At 48.2% G+C, this 20,396-nt stretch overlaps 1 protein-coding gene across 4 annotated transcripts in view; it reads right to left on the bottom strand.

The window, feature by feature from the left end:
* Positions 1 to 20,396, bottom strand: part of FEZ2 (fasciculation and elongation protein zeta 2) — a 573,054-nt gene that overhangs the window by 83,687 nt on the left and 468,971 nt on the right. For all 4 annotated transcript variants that reach the window (XM_069607918.1, XM_069607917.1, XM_069607919.1 and 1 more), the window contains one exon: positions 12,853 to 12,928. In XM_069607918.1, the coding sequence (XP_069464019.1) occupies positions 12,853 to 12,928 (76 nt within the window). The remainder of the gene's footprint in view (positions 1 to 12,852; positions 12,929 to 20,396) is intronic.

Genomic DNA, 20,396 nt, shown 5'->3' with positions numbered 1-20,396 from the left:
TCCTCGGTAAAGTAAAAATCAGTTTCAGTTTCGTTTCTGAACTGTCTTTCTACTAGTAACCAATCACTGGTCTCTGGGTCATACTGCCCCCAGCCAATGACTGCCCTCTACCTAAGCCCCTTCTCTGGCAGCCATCTTCAGATTTGGTAGCACGAAATGTGGCAGTAGGACCAAGTGAAGAGCCACAGAGGGGTAGGAGGGAGGGTTCGCATGTGAATCCCTGCCAGACCCATGCTGGAGAACAACAGTTACAGGTAAGTAACTTGTTCCTTCTCCAGCATAGGGTCTGGCATGGATTCACATGCTCATGAATATAAGAATACATAGCAGTACACACATGCACAACCACGGGAGGGAGCAAGGCTCAACATTAAGCATTTCATCACTCCACATTAAGCATCTCTTACCTCCTCACCAGGCCCACCTTCAGGCGAACAGGTTGTGCAGCACTGCCTGGCCGACTCTGGACTCCTCCCTGGAATCCCGGTCGACACAGTAGAATCTCGTGAAGGTGTGCGTTGACCTCCAAGTAGCAGCCCTGCAGATGTCCAGCAGGGGCACACTAGATAGGAACGCCGCGGTGGCAACGATCACTCTGGTCGAATGGGCTCTCGGACGGCCAGGCAACGGTCGGTTTGCCAACTGGTGACAGTGCATGATGCAGCCGGAGAGCCATCTGGAAATGGAAGCATTCGAGAGGGCCTTCCCTTGGTTCACAGGTCCAAAGTTCACAAACAGCTGTGATGTCTTCCGAAAACTCTTCATGCGGTCCACATAGAACTTCAGCGCTCTAGCTACATCCAGCGAGTGCAAAGTCCTCTCGGCCGGCGAAGAAGGCGACGGGAAGAAAACAGGTAACACCAAGGGCTCATTGAGATGGAAGTCTGACAGCACCTTGGGCATGAAGGAGGGGTGCGTCCTCAGTACCACACTCGACTCGTGGAAAGTCAGGTATGGAGATTTACAGGAGAGGGCCTGGATCTCTCCCACTCGTCGTGCGGAGGTGATGGCCACAAGAAACGCTGTCTTCCATGACAGGAACTTCAACAGTGCCAAATGCAGAGGCTCGAATGGCGGCCCCATGAGCCTGGTCAGCACCACGTTGAGTTCCCACGCCGGGGCCGGAGCCTTCACTGGCAGGAAGGATCGGAACAGTCCCTTCATGAACTCCTTCACCAGGCGGTGGGACCACAGGGATGAGCGCCCCGGAGTTCTGGTGTAGCGGGGGATCGCCGCCAGATGGATCTTGATTGAGGCATGGACCAGCCCCGCTTTGGCCAGCGATAGCAAGTACGGTAGTACTTGAGGGCCGTAATCCATAGAGGGTTAATCTTCTGTGCCCGGCACCAGACAGAAAACCTCTTCCATTTGTGTCCATAGCACTTGAGAGTTGAGGATGCCCTGGCCTTTGTAAGCACCTCCTTGCAGTCTGCTGGGATATCGTACCCTCCAAACTCTAGTGCTGCAGGAGCCAGGCCTGCAAGTTCAGCGACCGCGGGTCGTGGTGGAGGATGGCGCCTCCTTCTCCGACGAGGAGATCTGCTTCCGTCGGCAGTTTGACTGGGGGGGGACGCTAACATGTCCAGAAGGTCCGGGAACCAGATCTGTCACAGCCACGCCTGTGCGACGAGGATCATCCTGCACCGGGACCAACTGAGTTGGTTGATGAGTCGCAGCAGCAACGGCAACGCATACAGGAACAGGCCGTACCAGGGGAACGAGAAGGCATCTCCCATGCTCCCTGGCTGGTGAAACCTGCTGGCAAACCTCCGACACTTGGTGTTCGTCACCGTTGCGAATAGATCGATCTGGGGATTGCCCCATCGTTGGAATAGCAGATCCACTTGATCCCGTCGCAGTTCCCACTCGTGGCACGAGCGCAGCTCCTGGCTGAGTGAGTCAGCGATGGTGTTCTTTATTCCTGCCAGGTGGAAGGGTACCAGAAACATCCCTTGGGCGAAGGCCCAGTGCCACAGATCCTGCGCCTCCTTGGATAGGGCTGGGGATCTGGTACCTCCCTGCTTCCGGATGTAGAACATCGTGGTGGTGTTGAGGGGAAGATCCTCACCACCTTGCCCTTGATGGACGAGAGGAAAGACCTGAGGGTCCAGAACACGGCCCGGAGCTCCAGTACATTGATGTGGAGTGACCTCTCCTCTGGGAGCCAAAGGCCTCTTGCGTGGAGATCTCCGGTGTGCGCTCCCCATCCCTCCAGGGAGGCATCCGTCGTCTCCTGATGTGGCGGGGTTTGGAAGCCCATACCCGCCGCCAGATGCGTGCGGGTGCCCCACCACCGGATAGCTTGGTGGAAGGCATCGTTGAGCGAGATCTGGTCTTCGAAGCTGCCCGCCGTTTGCATCCAACGGGCATCGAGGAACTCTTGCAGTAGCGGCATCCGTAGTCTGCACAGGTGCACTAGGAAGATGCATGAGGACATCATGCCGAGAAGGGACTTGATGGACCTCACCCTGGCCACGGTCAACAGCCACTGTACCTTTCCCATGGTGGCCTTCATCCTTTCCTCCGACGGAGAGGCCAGTTGCGTAACTGTGTCGAGCTTTGCTCCCAGAAACAGTGCGACCTGCGACGGAACCAGGTGGGATTTGGTGAAGTTGATGGAGAAACCCAGATCCGTGAGCAGTTGGACGGTCTTCGCTGTGTGCCCGACGGCGAGTTCTCTCGTCTTTGCTCGGATGAGCGAATCGTCCAGGTAGGGGTATACGTGGATTCCCTGCAGGCGCAGCCGCGCCGCCATTGGTGCTAGGTACTTGGTGAATACCCTGGGTGCCAACTTCAATCCGAAAGGAAGGGCCTTGAATTGGTAGTGCCATCCTTGGACTACGAATCTGAGAAACTTTCGATGGCCCTTTAGGATGAGGATGTGAAAGTAGGCGTCTTCCCAGTCCAGCGACAATAGGAAGTCACCTTTTTCCAGCTGCCCCAGCACATGCTGGATGGTGACCATTCAGAACTTCTGGGCCTTGAAGTACTTGTTTAAACGACGAAGGTCCAGGATGGGTCGCCAACCTCCGGTCTTCTTTCTTACAAGGAAGTATCGAGAGTACACTCCGGAGCCCCGGAGCCTCTTTGGGACGAGCTTGATGGCTCCTTTCTTCAGCATCGCCCTTACTTCCAGCAGTAGTTGAGGGATGTGATTTTCCTTCCTGGCCACGGTTGTAATGCAGGGGTACTTCTTTAAAAACTCGAGAGTGTGCCTGCGGGCCAGGGCATCCAGCACCCATTGGTCGGTGGAGATCGACTCCCACACGCTGATGAACTTTGCCAGCCGGCCTCCCACCGGGGTGCTCAGGTGGGGGCCCGACGCTATGGCTGGTTCAGTCCTGCTTGGCGGTGGACTTGCCGCCTTGGCCTCCTTGACGACGACGAGATCCTCCTGACTTGCCGCGTCCTCTGTAGGCTTCCTGCGACGAGGAGCTTTCCGCCTGGTGGTACGTCGAGGAGCCGCCAGCGAATCCCTTGGAGGCACCTTGCTTGCCTCCAGAGTTCCGAAAGGGTGGCCGTCGTTGCTGCAAAACCCCCAAGGCCCGGGCCGTCTCTGTGTCGGCCTTGATGCATGCAGTTATTCGTTGTCTTGCCAAAGAGGTTATTCCCGTCGAAGGGCATGTCCAAAACTCTGGTTTGCACGTCCTGGCGGAAATCGGTAGCCTTGAGCCAACCACGCCGTCGAAGACAAACACCGTTGCCCAACTGGCGGAAACCGGTGTCGGCAATGTCCGTGGCCACCGTTATGGCGTGGTCCCACGCCACCTCGCCTTCCTGCAGGATCTCCAGGGCCTCCGCCCTCTTATCGTTCGGTAGGTAGTCCAGTAGAGGAGCTATCTTAAACCAAAGCTCCCTGTCATAGCGGGCCACAATCGCTAGGGCGTTGGCCGCTTTAATCGTCATCGCCGCTGACGAGATGACCCGTCGCCCCATGGCGTCCAGTTTCTTCCCCTCGCTGTCCAGAGGGGAGGTTGAAGTCGAAGCCGTAGCCACCGCCGCCTTGGGACCCGGTACTTCTTCTCGTACCGGTCTCTCTTGGCAGGGGTCGTGGACAGGATCTTCAGGAGCAAAAGCCCTTCGTCCCAGATGTCGTCAAGCAACGGGACCGAGAGGACGTCTTCCTCTTGGCCTCATGCCGTTGATAGAGGAAACCCTCCTTCTGTTCTTCGGGGCAGAGCTCGTGAAAACAGCCAATTTCGTCAGGCGGGGAGTACCGAGGGGGTGGTGATGGAAGGCCCATCCCATCGTCACAACCGTCATCATCCATTCCCGTCGTGGCTGTCTCTGTTCCCATGTCCTCCCTAGGATCAGGGGAAGGGGATGAAGGCGGTAAGGGCCGCGAAGGCTGGAAAGGCATGGCGGGATGAAATCTCCTCTGCTTGCTTGGAGGGCTCCCCAACGGGCAAGGCTCAGCTGGATCGTCCTTTGGGGCTAAGGGCAACCTCGTCCTTATCTCCGTACATAAGGCCTGGATCGCCATCAAGATGGCTCCCGAGTTGTCCCGTGGCTCGGGTACCGGGTGCGACGGGCGGCACGGTTGGGGAGTGGAATCCTCCTCCTCCACGGGAACCTCGTCGGCACCGCAGTCGCTCTCTTCGTCTGCCTCATCGGGATACCTCCCGTGGGACCGGGCCTCCTCGAACCTCTTGTTGAGGATCTTCACGACTCCAGCCAGCTCCTCTTCAGAGGCTGTATCCGTGTCCATGATGCCCACCGGCCCCCCCTCTTTTTCCACCGGGGTTCTCACGGGGGTCTTATCGATGGGCTGAAAAGAGGATTCCTTCCGCTGTGGCAGGGAAAGTCTGGGCCCCGAGGTCGCCTCCACTGGGGGAGCCTCAACAGGCTAGGGCCACCACGACTCCCTCGATAGAAGCCTTAGCCGGGTGAATCAGGGCCTTCTTGACTTTAGGCGCGCCGGAGGCCTTCACCTTGGGGGGAGGGTCACCGCCTCGCTCCCCCTTGGCTGTTACGGTCGGGATCGACCGGGGCTTCTCCAGAAGCTTACCTGTGTTCTCAAATTTTCTCTTCCCCGAGCCAGAGCGTTGGCTCGTGGTTGATGGCGTCGGTGAAAGTGCGCCCTGCCTGGCAGCCGAGGAGCCCGACCGTTCGGCGCTCCCGGTGCCCGCGGACTCGCGGTACTTAGCCTTTTGTTGGGCCTCCATCGCCGGAGCGCCCTCAAAGGACTTAGTAGACCGCTCAGACCTCTTCTCACCCACCACTGGGCTTTTCCCCTCCAGCCAGTTGGTGAGGCAGATCCGCCGATCCTTCATGGTCTGCTCCGACATGTTCTTGCAAAACGCACAGTCCTTCGCCACGTGCATTTTGTCTTCGTGAAGGCAGTAGAGGCATCTAGAATGCTCGTCCTCCTTGAACACATTCTGCAATCCGCATCCAGGGCAGTTCCTTAACAGCTTGAATCCAGGCGTCGAGCTTCCTTTGTCCTGGGCCATGTCCACGGGATAGGCCTCAAGGTCTTCTGGAATCCTCCGAGAAGCGTAACTCGACGAAAACCTCGCCCTTGAGGGGCGTAGAAAATTCCGAAACGGGTCCCCATTGATCAGAACTAGAAACGGTGGAGCTTGAGGCTCGATTGACTGAAAAAAAGATTAAACTTATTGAAAAAAATCTCAAAACAAAGTAAAAGCTCGAGAGCTATAGCACGAGCACTCCCAACACTTGAACGTGCTGTAAAAATCTGAAGATGGCTGCCAGAGGAGGGGCTTAGGTAGAGGGCAATCATTGGCTGGGGGCGGTATGACCCAGAGACCAGTGATTGGTTACTAGTAGAAAGACCGTTCAGAAACAAACTGAAACTGATTTTTTCTTTACCGAGGATTCCCAGCCGGACGACGTGGAATTTTCATGAGCATGTGAATCCATGCCAGACCCCATGCTGGAGAATACCAAATTAACTTTTGTTTGTCACCATGAAACAGCAGACCTTTTCAAGGCAAGAGACATAGGAAAGAGACTTAGCCTCTGAAGGTTTTGATATCGTTGAATGAGAACTGTGAACCTGAGAAGCGTGCTGTGCTCAGAAGTCCCACCTGGTCCCATCCTTAAAAAGGGGGGAAGGGAGACCCAGTCAAACCATCCTGACTTATCATTTAGTGAACACTTCTTTCTATTCTGATTAACATTATCCCACACTTTTATTTGTTGTGTAACTTAGCGTTAAGGATTGGCAATAGGTTTCTCTCATTATAGGCCCTTTTATTTGACAAGACGCCACTAGGATTGCTTTATTATTTGATGATTGTAGTTTGTTCCCATCTTAGATATAGGTTCAGATTAGGTGTTTATCTCACCATTATAAAGTTCAAGAAACACCCTTGAACTGTGATCACTTGTGTCCGTCTTTACTGTTGCCACGAGTTTGTTACCGAAAGGACTTTCATTAGTTTGTATTTTTTATAGTGTGCATGTTAAGTGCATCATTCTATATCTTAGTGTAACGATTATATCTAACTACTGTAATTTCTACTTTACAAATTTCTAAAATGTCTAACTTGCGCCAGCACCATGATGCCTTCGGTTTAAGTGCGCAATATAAATGCCAAAATAAATAAATAAAAATAGATGTTTACTTCAAATCATGCTGCACGGGAATTCTATTACTCCGATATCCCTCAAAATGATATATTTGAGTCTGAAACCTGCAAGAGGAATCCAAGACAATGAGGAGTAGATACGATTGGACGTATGTAATATGTTAAACTTTGAACAGATTCTGTGAGATTTTTTTTGAGGTTACTAATCCTCCACGTAAAAAGAGCAAGATCTTCAATTATGCACATTAGTCCTTGTACACAGGCTTTTCCACTAGTTGTCACAAATCTGAAAAAATGGTCCAAAGAGCGAATTATGTTGATCACAATGGTGTATCAAATTTTATTCACCATGATACAAAAAATTCTAAAGAGTCAGTTAATGACATGTTAATTTACACTACATTATTATATCACATAACAAGACAGCAAGGGTATACATAAAAACTAGCTAAAAGTAGTCCACTACAATAAACATTCATAGTGCAGCATTCAGACCATACACAACACTCAGTGACATTTAACCAAACAACAATTGCTAAAGACAACAAAATTGATTGGCAGTAGGTGGTGGGATATACAAACGGTCCTCATGTCCAATCTGATTATTTTAGTATTTGACGTTTTACAAACGCAGCAATAAAGATAATTAAAAACAATCTATCGCAAGGGTGGATCTAGGAAGAAGAATATTATGTAGATCACATCCCTGAAGGAACCGGTTTCGATGTAGAATGTACTTTGGACAACGTCTTTATCAGGAGTAAGAAGTCATAAAAACTCATATGTATGAGCATTCACGGCCAAGATGGAAATAGAATGGAGTGGCTGCTGTCCGTCCCCAGAACGGCCACTGAAGTCTACCCCTTGGGTCTCACGGCTATGGGCGGCGCCCTTCGGTAGTAGGCATCTAAGGCTGTCCACTTAATAGGTTGTGCAGCAAAACGCAGCATATCAGCGTGAAGTAACCTGGTTCAATAGATACCAGGGTGTGCGCGGTGCGGCGGTTCCAATTTAGCGATCGACCGTCGCGGAAGGCACAGGTAACGTGCCACTAGTTGTTACATATTTAAGATGCATTTTCTTTTGAAATACAACTGCACATTCACTATTAACAGTGAAGTGCTGAAAGAGTACAATTTCAAAAGCTTTTGTAATAACAAAAGTTGAGGAGATGGAAGGGAAATTCCAGAGCTGGGGACCCAAGACAGGGAAAGGTGGTCCTTACTGATTAGAAACCGTCCCATAGTATGCACACCATTCAATTGGTTAATTTATGACACTCCAAGAAGTTGTTTAAGGTTATTTGAGGTGCGTGAGAGAATTACGGAAGTCTGGCACACAAAGCTGCTGGTATAACAAAGAAAATCTAGTGTCCTAGAGTAATGGACATTCCCATCCCCTGCACACCTTTGGATACTGGAACAAATCTGTCAAAACTTAGTTGTATTCACAATACATTTCAAAAGGTTGATGGGAACAATTTAGGAATTCAAATGACTTTTCCCCTTCTCCCCTCCACTGCACTTGCGCGATCTCAATATCACCTGGCCTAGTAGGATCGCTCTCTCTGTTTCCCCTCCCTTGCCTCATCGCGCCTTCAAACACTTGTGTATAGGCGCGTTATAAATGCCATGTCATGTCAAAGTGTCTATACAAATTCATAATGTAATAAACAAAGTGAGCTCAACTCGTTTCGGTTTCAACCCTTAGTCAGGAGCCAATTGCTTTTTGGCAAATACATCATCAAGCTTCAAAAGTCATCTAAAGGGTAAGGTAAAAATATTTGTGTAAGATCACTGTTAAACAAATTCAATTTGTACATGAGTAAGAACTAAAGAAGTTGACAAAAACTCAAATAGTTAATGTTCAGCTTTCAAACACCTGGCTGTGTTCCTGTTTTCAATGAGTCTCCCAGTAGTAGCAAGACAATATTAAAGATAAAACATGAAATCTCTTTAACAGTGATTTTACACGAATATGTTTACCTTACTCTTTAGATGACTTTTGAAGCTTGAAGATTTATCATTTGCTAAAAACAAATTTGCTCCAGACGAAGGGTTGAATCTGAAAAACGCATCCATCACTTTAGGACACTTTTTTGTTCCGGTCCTTAGTGATTACTCAGAACGTGTTGATTCCCCTGAACTTTACTACAAAGAGGGCAGTGGATAACATGCAGGACCCACTGTGAAAGGTCAATTTGACAGCAAGGGCTCCTTTGAGTGAAGTCTGCTGAGCAGCAGTGCTCCAATAGCTAGCACATAGAGATTCTAGAATGAGTGCAATCATCAAATAACCCCAGAGATTTCAACTGTGCAAGGTTTGGTGTAATCCATCTATCCCCGCCCCATACATTTAATTCTGGTACCTGTAGTCCTGCATTTATAACAGAAAAGCAGGACGATGCCAAGAAAAATGCAAGACCGGACACCCATTGCAGTCGGCATGAAAATACTGGGAATTTTCATGAAAATCACTGAAATGTGACACAGGAGTAGAGCTGCTACATAGAGGTAGAACGCTGACGCATTACTTTGCCCCTTTTAGCAATGAGGAACATGCACACTGCACACTCAAAAGGCTACGTTCTCTCTGTTTATGAGTTCCAAACAGGCCTAATATCAGTAGGAACACATTTATCCAGCTCAACACATTTTCATGCTGGGACTTGGAGTTCTGCCTTTTCATAACACAGACATGGGCCTACAAGTACCAGCATGCAAAGCACTGTTTGCTGAAAAGCTTGTACCAGACAGGTGACCCAAACAACAAGGGGGAAAAATACCTTTGCCTCTGATGTTAGCGCATCCCAGCTGAGTGAAGCAAATTTGCTTACTCAGCTGGATACCAACCTGTACTGCACTGTGTGGAGGCATTTTAACAGGTAGGTAAAAAACATTGAGATGGTAAAAGCCATTCTGGTGGTGTACCAGTGATTGTGGGTTTTGACTGAAACCTGTAATGCCCGTTTACAATTTCTTGCATAGTTATTAACAAACAGATTTAAATTAAAGATACATATAATGGAACATATTGTGTGTAAACAATTACAGTTTATATTTAGATGTGTCCCTGTGCTTTATCACGTTAGGTATAGCTATCTGCATACTTATAGTGTGCATCTCCCTATCACCAGCATTAGCTTTGGGAGACGAAAAAAGGCTGAACATCTGAGCATTCTGGAGTGCCGTTAGATGGAATTGAAATACATTATTTTGTGGATTTGATTGTGTAATTTTGATCATTATTGTAACGAACGGGTTCAGACTCCATCGTATATTAAGCCTTCCATCTATCTTTCAGTGGAGACATTTTACATAATCAAACAGAGAAAGCTGCTATTTCCGGGGCACAACAGTAGGTGAGGCAAAGCTCTAGGGCTGGTGATGCCCGATATTCCAATAGTCCAAGTGGACCAACTCGACACCCCGACAAAACAAGACTAGCCCAGTCAAGAAAGTCTTCAAGAGGTCAATGGGCAGAGAATGCAAGGGTTTTGTGTTGACTCCCGAGCCCACACCACGGGCTCAGCCGAATCCAATCCCCTGACCTTTCTTTTGAATCCAATGAAGAGCTTAAATGTAACACTTACCTTTTGAGTGGTCTGTTGAGTCGTCAGCCATAACACTACCGACATTCGGGGTAGCTCCCTCGATCTACTCTTTCATCCTCACTCTTTAGTCCTCACCCTCTAGTACTCCCTGCTCTCTGATCACTCCTTCCTGCACTTCACTGTATCCAACCTCCCCCCACCACCTGCTGCGGTCATCCCATAGGACTTAATGACTCCCCATTTCGATAAAGGCAGGTCCTCCTCCCTCCAGGTGCTCTCAACTCTAATGAAAAGGCCTTGCTTGGCTTCAAACAAGCACTTGTGGCTGCCTCCCAGGGTTGCCAGTCAAAGGATCGAATCAAAAGGGTTATCCCATTTGCTTCCTAACCCCCCCTCAACCCTTAATATCGCCTTCAATTCAACAACTGCGAACAAACGTGCACCTGAAAACGCATTGCTGACTCCATCTAGTCCCCTGTTCTCCTCCCATCTAGAAGGAATCGCTCCTCATGCTATCCACCAACCTAGACACTGCCAAGTCATGCTACCATGCTCACCACAACTTGCCCCTGCGCTTTCATCCCTGCGAGGCATCAAAGACCCTACAGTCTATGCTTGCTTCCCCTCTTGCTCTCCAATCCTTTCTCTCCTTGCTGACTTTGCCTGCTACGTATTCACCAAAATCATAAAGATCTGTGACACTCACAAATCTGCTTTCCCTCCGTCTCCCTCCATCTATCAATCCATCCATCAAGCCAACCTTTAAACAAACTCTCAACCGCTATCACCACTTCCTCTCCAATTAGTTTCCCAGCCATGACTCCAGCTGAATTTGACCCCATCCATCACTCTGAAAAACCTTTCTGTGCCCCTTCCTTTGCAATTGCATTCTGGACCATCAAGGAAGTGCCACCCCCTTAGCTGCATCTACCTTCCAAACCTCTTCAAACCTTGCTTCAAGGTGGCTACCATCCTACCCCCTCTCAAAATACCTATGCCGGACCACAGTAATCCTACTAAAAACCGGCTTTTGCCCTCACACCTCTAAAAGCTTTGATCGTGTTGTGTTCATCTGCATCACCAATTACCTGGAGCAGAGGAGGAACATGGACTCATCAATGACTTCCAGTCCACGTTCTACAGCTATCCCTCTACAGAATCTGTGCCCACCCATATCTCATGTTTTCTTGATACAGCCCACCACTCCCAACATTCCTCTATGTTTATCCACTTGGTACCGTTGTCTGCTCATCCCTCTGACACATTCTTCCAAGCCTTGGCTTACATGGTACCTCCATTGCATGGATTGGCTCCTACTTAGCTGGTTGATCCTTTTCCATCTCTTGGATCACTGAGATTTCCTCTGAAACTAATCTACTGTTTTGGGGACCATCAGGAGTATGTCATTGTTCCTCTCCTTGTCACTATCTAAAACATTTCCCTGTGCAAGCACTTCTCCTATTTTGGCTTGATTTATCTCTTTGCCATGACACCCACATCTTTTTCTCTTTCCTAGTCTTCACTCTGGAGCTTTCTTCCCAGATCACTGAATGACCACCATTTGACACTGGATTGTGCTTCACTGTCACTGTTTGATGCCCAATTCTTAAAAAATTAGGTCACCTCCAAAGCCTCACATTTCCTTCCCTCTACCCCCACATCCCCGACAACTTTACCTCAACTATGTGGCTTGTAACCTGCAGGTTCTCCGCCAGCAATCTGAAAATACAGCAGTTATTCCTTGTACCTCTATAGCTGCAAGGGTTAACCTTCTCAATACCTGTAAGATTTGCCTTTGACTCACCTTTCACTTTTCCTGATTGAGCGGAAGGACCGAATCTATCCACTAGATAGGAAATTGAATTATGGACAGACTGTGTCCCGGCAGGGCAAAGGACCTAATTTGTGCATATCTGTGCACAAATGCTAGTGTTAAAACCAGTAGAGGTACAGCGACTCAGAAGGTTGGGAGGTGCGTCAACAATGATTGTTCATGCAACTAATCTAAGAGAGAAGGAAAGGTTATTGGAAGGAGCCAGAAAGAAAGGGTAGCACCAATATAAGGGTCAAAGTACTGCTGGTTCCCCAAATAGTCACCTGAAACAGTGATGGAGTTTGAACAATACAAAAGAGTAGATCTTCTGCAAACCAGTCAGGACAGAGGAGCTTTTAAAGTCAGTGGAGGGGAAAGGAAAGAGGAAGACGATGCAAAAGGACATGGTCTATGGGGATAAATTCAATATTCAGTTCTGAACAATAGAAATTATAGCAATGCAAGGAAAGCATGTTTACCATGATAGTGTGCGTTGTACACAGCTTGTCTTCCACTAGAACAGGGGAGAAGAGGATGTATTGACGGTTGGTCAAACAGGAACAAAAATCCAAACATCCCAGATACCTTACATGTTTTCTAGATTTTCTTGGCACTAAGAACGGAGTCTCATCCAGACAATTATGTTTTCCCAAATGTGTCATCTCTCAAAGGTGGGCTACATTTCCTACAATAGTTACAGGTAATTTTGTTTAAGTTAAAATAAACCATACATAGCAGCGGGAGGTGTGAAATGTGAGCATGCAAGGTACTAACAGCTTGCTCGAAACCAGGCTTATACCGGTGGAGTACGTTTGTGAATCGAGTAACCTTACTGGCAGCTCACCCACGCCTGGATGATATACATGTTTGTGATTATATAGCCTGCCAAAATGCCAGAAACATCCCCACTGTTCTCCAGTCATCGTACTCACTTTTTGTTAGTATCTGTAGATCTTCAACGGAAGGTGGCCCAGTCTTCTTCTCATAGGGTATAACTGTTGTCAGGTACTGCAAAATTAAAAGAACATTCTTTAGCCATTGGCAGCGGTTGTACGCACCCAGGAACACACTTTGGCTTTGCTAGAACAATCAAAGCATTACAAAGGGAGACATGCTTTTAAAGAGGAACTCACAACCTGCATCTTGCACTGCAGTTCTAGTAGTTTGTCAGAGTGATCGTAAGCAGAAGTTCCCTAAATGAGTATAGAGGACAATGTAAATTTCAGAAGGAATACACTTCCTCTCCTCTGGGAAACGGCAACCACCATGCGCGGTCCTGCCAAGTTCACCTCAACTACAGTGAAATTCAGGCTACCTATGACGCCTACATTTTACCTTAACACAAAAGCACTGAACATTCTGCTCTTTTAACTCTGAACACCCTGCTGGTTCACAAAGAGCTGCAATTGCGCTGTAATCCTTTTGCAGCTATCGAGAGACATTTATATGGCATATAAAACAAAAAATCATTATCTCAATTTATCAGCGACTGAAGGAAATGCAGTCATTAAACCAGACCAACATTGGGTTTAGAGTTATTTCCTTAATTTAGAGGCTTAGACTAGAATATATATTACATTAAACGCCTTGAAAGGCTCATCATTACTCCACAGGTTAAAGGTTGAAGAAAGGGTCCCAGGACTGCCCCCCCCCTCATCCCCATGAACATGACGGCCCGAAGAGTCAAGAACGCACAAAGTCACTCATTTGGGCAACCCCAAATGCACCACTGACTGACACGTATGGAGAGTGGTATTCCCTTAGACAGCTATTCCAACCTTATCCAGCGAGTGCCTTTTTGGATAAAGGTGAACGACAGCGATTATGGATACAAACGCCATGATGGACAGTATTGACTAGCTGCCCAGAAACCACTTGCTGACGTCACTAATGACACCACGACATAACAGAGTTAGTCATGAAGCACACTCGCAGCCCTACACAGCCTTACAGACAGATGCATACACATACTTTCAAAAGCTTTTATTCTTTTCCTCATTAACCAAAGGCAGAAACTCCTAACAGAAGGTAACGAAGAAGTATGGAGCCAGCTTTGCAGATACTTACAACAACTAACCCTATGGAACTACGGGAGTACGTAAGGGGCCTGCTAGGACCAAGTACGACTAACCTATAGGGAGACCTAGCACAATATAATCATGTAGAAATTATATTATAAAAGTCTAATGAAAATCACAGAAGGCCTCAAGCCACAGGACAAGAGACGAAGAGGAGCAAAATCAGGCTGCACAAAGCGGGAAGGCCAGAAGCTCATAGCCAAGGTTAGAGATAACCAACACATTCCAAGCTTCAAATGACAAGGGGCCAGCTGAAGAAAAACCAAATAAATCCTCATAATTGTAGTCGAAAAGAGCTCAGTTTGTTGTCCACAACCTTGCGATGCGGCCAACCCAGACAATAGGTATTCACCCGCAGTGGGAAGATAAACTGTTCTCAACAGCCCAGACGAGAGGCAAAACAAATGTTGCAAAGTGGAACACACTCTCACAGGCAAAATGTGGTAGTCTTAACAGATACAATGGGCACAAAGTCATTTCACATCACCTTGAGACGGTGCACAAAGGGCGGAGGATCGAGCTAGGTTTTAGGGCTGAGGAGACCATTTCCAACTAATTAGGGGACAGAAATCCAGTGGTGGATGGCAGGGGACAAGGGCCAATGGTAATCCTGCGACCCTGCAACAATGTAATAGATGGTTTCATGGGAAAGGGGCAGAACAGCCACCTGACATGCGAGGGACTGTAGAATAACCTCTGTACAGGCTACTCTGAGCACCCAATCAGTGGAGGTTTTTTCGAGGAAGAGCCCAGTTTGTGATGCCATTGAGCGTTTAAAAGGTTCTACAGGGGTTTGGGAGGAAGAATCTGGGAAATCTTTGTGACTATCCTGTATGATCCCTGTCGGTTTTTGTAATAAAGGACAGTTTAACTTGCCCTTGGCCGAGTCCTCTGTTAATCTGGGGAAAGGGTTGTTGGGCCCTTGAGAGAGCAATCACCAGGCCTCTGGTACACCAAACTCTCAACAACAAGTTGGTAGCAGAGGACAGTTGGACTATGCCAGTTCGGCGCAAAGCTGACTCTCCTGCTGCAGCGCCCAGAGGGCTGTGGGATGCCTCGCGGGTTTTGGGAGGATGGGGAATGCGAACCCCCATGTATAGGCCGTCAGGAGCCTGCTTGGAAATATCCTGCACGCAGTCCGTGAGGAGTCCAGCAGACCAGAGGGGCAGCGTGGCATCTTTGGGAGACCTTACAGCCGAGTACCGTCAGCCGACCACAAAGTCTAAGTATTGACTCAGCCACATGGCAATCGAGGGGAATGGGAAATTTATGGCAGGTACGAGGGTGGTATTGAGTATTGTCGAGCATTGTCCAGTATAGTAGGGAACGGAGCAGAGGTAGATGTCATTTGTGTGGCTAGGACACATTCGGTCTGGAGGTAAAAGGTTCTGATGAATAACCTAGACTATCAACTTCAGGGCGTGGATGACAGATGTTATGTGGATACTGGATTTCCTGTGGTTTGGGCATTTTAGCACGGGTCATAGATGATGGTATCCCCGTAAGGTTTAGCAAAAGGAGCTGGCCTAGGCTGCGGAAGGTGATTCATCTGGTTAAGTCTCGCAAAGGCGTTTTATAATGCAACGCTATAGGTACAGATAGAACACAAAAGAATATTGGTGTCCCCTGTTAGTAGGCATGAAGACAGCTGTGGGTTCATGTGGGTGTGTGTATATTTTTGTGCAATGGGGTTCTTGTATTGTGCACGCTCTAAGTGATCTTCAGCACTGCCTTGCTTAGTGATTTAGTGACGTCACACATAAGGCCTGTGCAGAGGACTTGGAGAGCATGAGGTGTTGTGGAAACGGCATTGAGAGACTTGAGATTGACAGAGGAGGTTGTCCAGCGGCAGTGCACGGAAGATGTATGCACAGGTTTCGTAGGTGTGCCTGAAGAGGCGGGGCATTGCAGGAGGGCGGTGTGCAGAGCACACCTGAGACTGTTTTGGGGCCAGAGAAGCTCAAGAAAGATTGAAAGAACTGGATTATATTATGTTTTACCAACAGCGGAGTGCCGAAAGCCTCGACTCAAGGTCAAGTAAGTATAAGAGCAATGTACGAAGGGAAGTGCGAGGAGACATGCTCCTACAGCACTTAAGTAAGACCCTTGCACCCTATAAGGACAAGATTTGTAAATATAGCGTGGAATGGACGAAAAGCACAGAGGGTACATTGGCTAAGCCATGGCCACAATGCAGAAGTTTCTCCAAGAATGTGCCGCAATTACTACACTTTTAAGGGGAAGAAGTTAGCCAACCGCATGGCAATATTCAAGCTCTGGAGAATGTTCTGGGGGGGTGAGGGGGAAATAGTGAGGTGTCAATGGATGCTGAGTCAACAGGAGACACCGGGGCCAGCGTGCCCACCCTCGACTGCGAGCGAAAAGGAAGGGGATACAGATGACGAACAGGGGCTATACCCACTACGGGAGCTAAAGGCAGCAGAAGGGTACACAAACCCAGTATTTCAACCTTCACCGTATACCAAGGAGGAGGGGCAGAAATGGATCAGGCAAACGACCAGCGGAAAGGGAGCAAGCAGCGAGGCGCCGGAGGGCACGAAAGAGGGGCTAGAGAGCATAGCCACGAACGAGTGGGTAGGGGGACAGATCCTCTTAAAGCTAGATAGGAAGACAAGGGGAGAAGCAGCGGGGGCGACTAAAGAAATGGAAGGTCTTAAGGAGAGCAGTGAAGCTAGGGACTGTGCAGAGATAATGGAGGAGGTAGACAGGAGGGAAAGGGAAGCTGAAGAGAGAGAGCAGAGAGACAAAGGGTGGAAGAAAAAGAGTGAGCAGTGAGAAAGGAGGAGGGAGCTAGTAGAAGAGATTGAGAGAAGAAGAGGATGAGAAGGCAAAGCAAGTGTTAGTGAAGAGGGAACAGGGAAAATGGCAGCTAGAGCGACTTATGCGAGAGAACAATCACAAGGAGGAAGAGGATCGCACCATCAGAGACATAAGGACACGGTGGGCAATGAGCATGCAAGATGACAAAAAGGGAGGGGGGTAGGTGGGCTGAGCCAGACAGCACAACCACGCAGGACAGGGCCGCCACCGTATCAGAGAAAGGGGTGACCTAGACTTGATCAACTTCAGAGGGAAGCCAGGTGAAGACACCACCTCTAGGAGACTGAGCTTCGTGGATGATTTTTGCAGTGGTATGGACACCAACTCAGAAGAGGAGATGGAAGGAAGTGGGAATGAGGGAAGAGGGTGACCTAAGCACAGATCCACGGGGGACAGTGTGGAGAAAAGTGTGGCATGAGAAGGAAGAAAGAATACAGGGGCATCCAAGGATGATGGGGATGATCGGTTATCACGAACCAGAGATGCATCACACAACTTTGACGACTTGATCTCATACGTTGGGAGACTCCAGTATCTCCCAGGACGAAGACAGGGGAAACGGTTATAGCATTCACTGACACTAAGGATGCTGGGGGATCGGATAGGTACACGCAATTGGTGAGGGCGAATGGGGAGGTAGGGTTCACACAGTTCCCCCCATTGGAAAAAGGAGGGGGGCGACCTCAATATATACCATGGAAACACATCGACAAGGATAATTTGAGGTTTAGGCTACCCTCGTTAACCACAGGTACGGGGAAGTGGATATACGAAATGGAGAGGTTGACAGCAGGACAGAAATTGGCCGTGGGGGATGTAAAGGGACTGCTAGTGTCAATCCTTGGGGAGGCCACTGATGACATATGGAGAAGGGGGGTACCCAGGAGTAACCACCCAGGATAAAGCACACAATGTGAATCACAGTGCAGCCATATGGCAAGCTCTCAGGACACAATACCCAGACACAAGACATCAGTGAGATTATGACATGCAAAATGGGGGAAGGCGAAGATCCCCTACAATATATCCAGGCGATTCAAGAGCTTTGGCACCTTGAAATGCGAGAACAGTGGGATAAAACAAGATAAAACAGTAGCATTATTGTATCATATTGTGGCAAGTATTTAGAACGTGACAAGCACATTGCGCTCATTCCCTAGTTTGAAATTCAAGGAATCACATATATCAAAGTCCATATACAATTTAAGTAAGAGATATGTCATGGATATCTTTATTCAGGCAGAATGTCAGCCAACGCGTGTTTCGACGTTTGACGTTATCAAGGTTGGCATTATCATCCAGATTTGAATACAAGATAGATGATACACCATTCCTTTTCAATGCGTAATATTTGCTGCCCGAAGTCACATAAAGTACTTCCTGGCACAATTTTTATTCTCACAATCAACAATCCCAACATTATGACATATATTACTGGTATTTTCTATTTATGTCTATTTGCCAGCTTATTTTCCACACGGGCTATCTTGCCGCAGTGAACAATGGGTGCCCTCACTGCACATCAATGCCACATTGCTTCTAGGGTCACAATGCACCAGTGAGTGATTACAATTTATGAAAGCTTTTTGTTTTTATCTCTGTATGGTCTGTCTCCCCCAATGCCACACATTTGATTGCTGCCTAACAATGGGGTATGTTAACTATTTATTTCATTATGACTAGTTGTATACTTTGAACACTGTTGTGATTTGACTGTGTGTATTGAATATTTAATCTTTTCATTGTGCTATGTTTTGGATACAATGGTGTATGGTCTATCTTGTATTCAAATTTGGATGATAATGCCAGCCTTGAGAACGACAAACGTCGAAACACATGTCGGCTGACATTCTGCATGAATAATGATATCAATGACATATCTCTTACTTAAATAGTATATGGACTTTGATATATATGATTCCTTGAATTTCAAACTAGGGAATGAGCGTGATGTGCTTGTCCCGTTCTAAATACTTATTCACTGTTTGTAGGTGCTGATGGGTGCACCTCTAATGTGACATTGGCAACGCAGCTCGGCCTCCCCTTTAATCTTCTTAGGTGGACATAGCGCGCAACCCTAGGCCCTTCACCCATACTTTTTGTTATACATATTGTGCCAAGAGTTGCCAGAACCAGTACAGAACCAGCTCAAGAAATTAGTGGGCATGGAGGCAAACCCGTGGCCAGAAATACAGCTCACAATAGTGCACCATTGTAGGTTACTGCAAGAAAACGTGAGGGGAAAAAGCGTGAGGAAAGGAAGCAGTAGGAAGCGAAGTTGGTACAAAGAAAGCTATCTGAATATGTCATGGAAGGGGCGGTACTGACGAGCACGGGAGGACAGGGGACACCACAGATGCAGTACGCACTGCTACCATTGGGGGAAGGACTTATGGGGTGGGGAAATGTACAGCACAGGTTCTGAGGGAGGAGGGGGCACCTAGAGGACACAAGTATGGGCCACAGATACACCACAACCAAGGGGGATTTCCAGCGGGGTCTCGAGGGTACAAACCGCAGATGCAGCAGGGCCTAGGCGAATTCTCTGGGGGTTCCCAAGGATGGGGGAAAGAGCCACCCCAATGCTGTGTGTGCAGACAGATAAGACACATTTCAAGAGGGTGCAGAAGCAGGGGAATACCACAGAATGGGGGAATGCCATCCCAACCAATATATCAGGGGGAATATGAGTACTACTCACAGGACCAAACACTGCAACAAGGACAAGCACTGAGTACATATCCACAGACACGGCGGCCCATGACACAGGCACCACAAATGCAAACAACTATACCGCAGTATTTGCAGCCATCATAGATGCTACAGATATAAGGTAACATGCAGCATGCATACTCAGCACCACAGACACAGAATAGCAACCAACTGGACGACATGACAGTGGCAGGCACAGACTCCATGACAACGGCCCCCATTAGAAAGCTGGGGAGTCACCATGACGGGGAACAACCCATTCCTGGGGGACGGGATGTCCCTATACCCTCAATAGGACAGTCCACAGATGGACTTGATGTGTTCCATCCTATCGATCACCCCCAACCCTGCGAAGGAACGATGCATAGGGGTGACAATAGGTGACAAAACGTTTTCCTTTCTTGTAGACACAGGTGCGACTAAGTCCTGCACCCGACAGGGAACATATAGTTTGTCAGACGATGGCATGAATGCTCAAGGGTTTTCTGGGGCAATGGAAGTGGTTCCTTTTACAGACAATTTGCACTTTCTATAGGGGAGCGTGCTCTATCCTTGCCTTATTCCCGACAGACACCTGTAAATATACTGGGGAGAGACCTCATGAGCAGACTCAACATGACTATTTCGTTCAGTGAGAAAGGGATAGTGTGCTCCACACCTGCAATACACCTTCTTGATGCGAGACAAATTATTTAAGCATATTGCGGACAAAGGGTACAGAGGGGTGGTGCCAGTGGATGAGGAGCTGTTCCAATATAGGACTGAGATTGCAAAAGCATGGCTCTCAGGGATTCAAGGGAAGATGTGGCGCATTACAAATGAGTACTTGTTCAGACCAGAGATAC

This window comes from Ambystoma mexicanum, chromosome 4q (assembly GCF_040938575.1).
Source record: "Ambystoma mexicanum isolate Mex_15411 chromosome 4q, UKY_AmexF1_1, whole genome shotgun sequence".
In the NCBI taxonomy this organism is placed as follows: Eukaryota; Metazoa; Chordata; class Amphibia; order Caudata; family Ambystomatidae; genus Ambystoma; species Ambystoma mexicanum.
The sequence above is the reverse complement of the archived record's forward strand: the minus strand, read 5'-3'. Positions and strand labels throughout refer to the sequence as shown.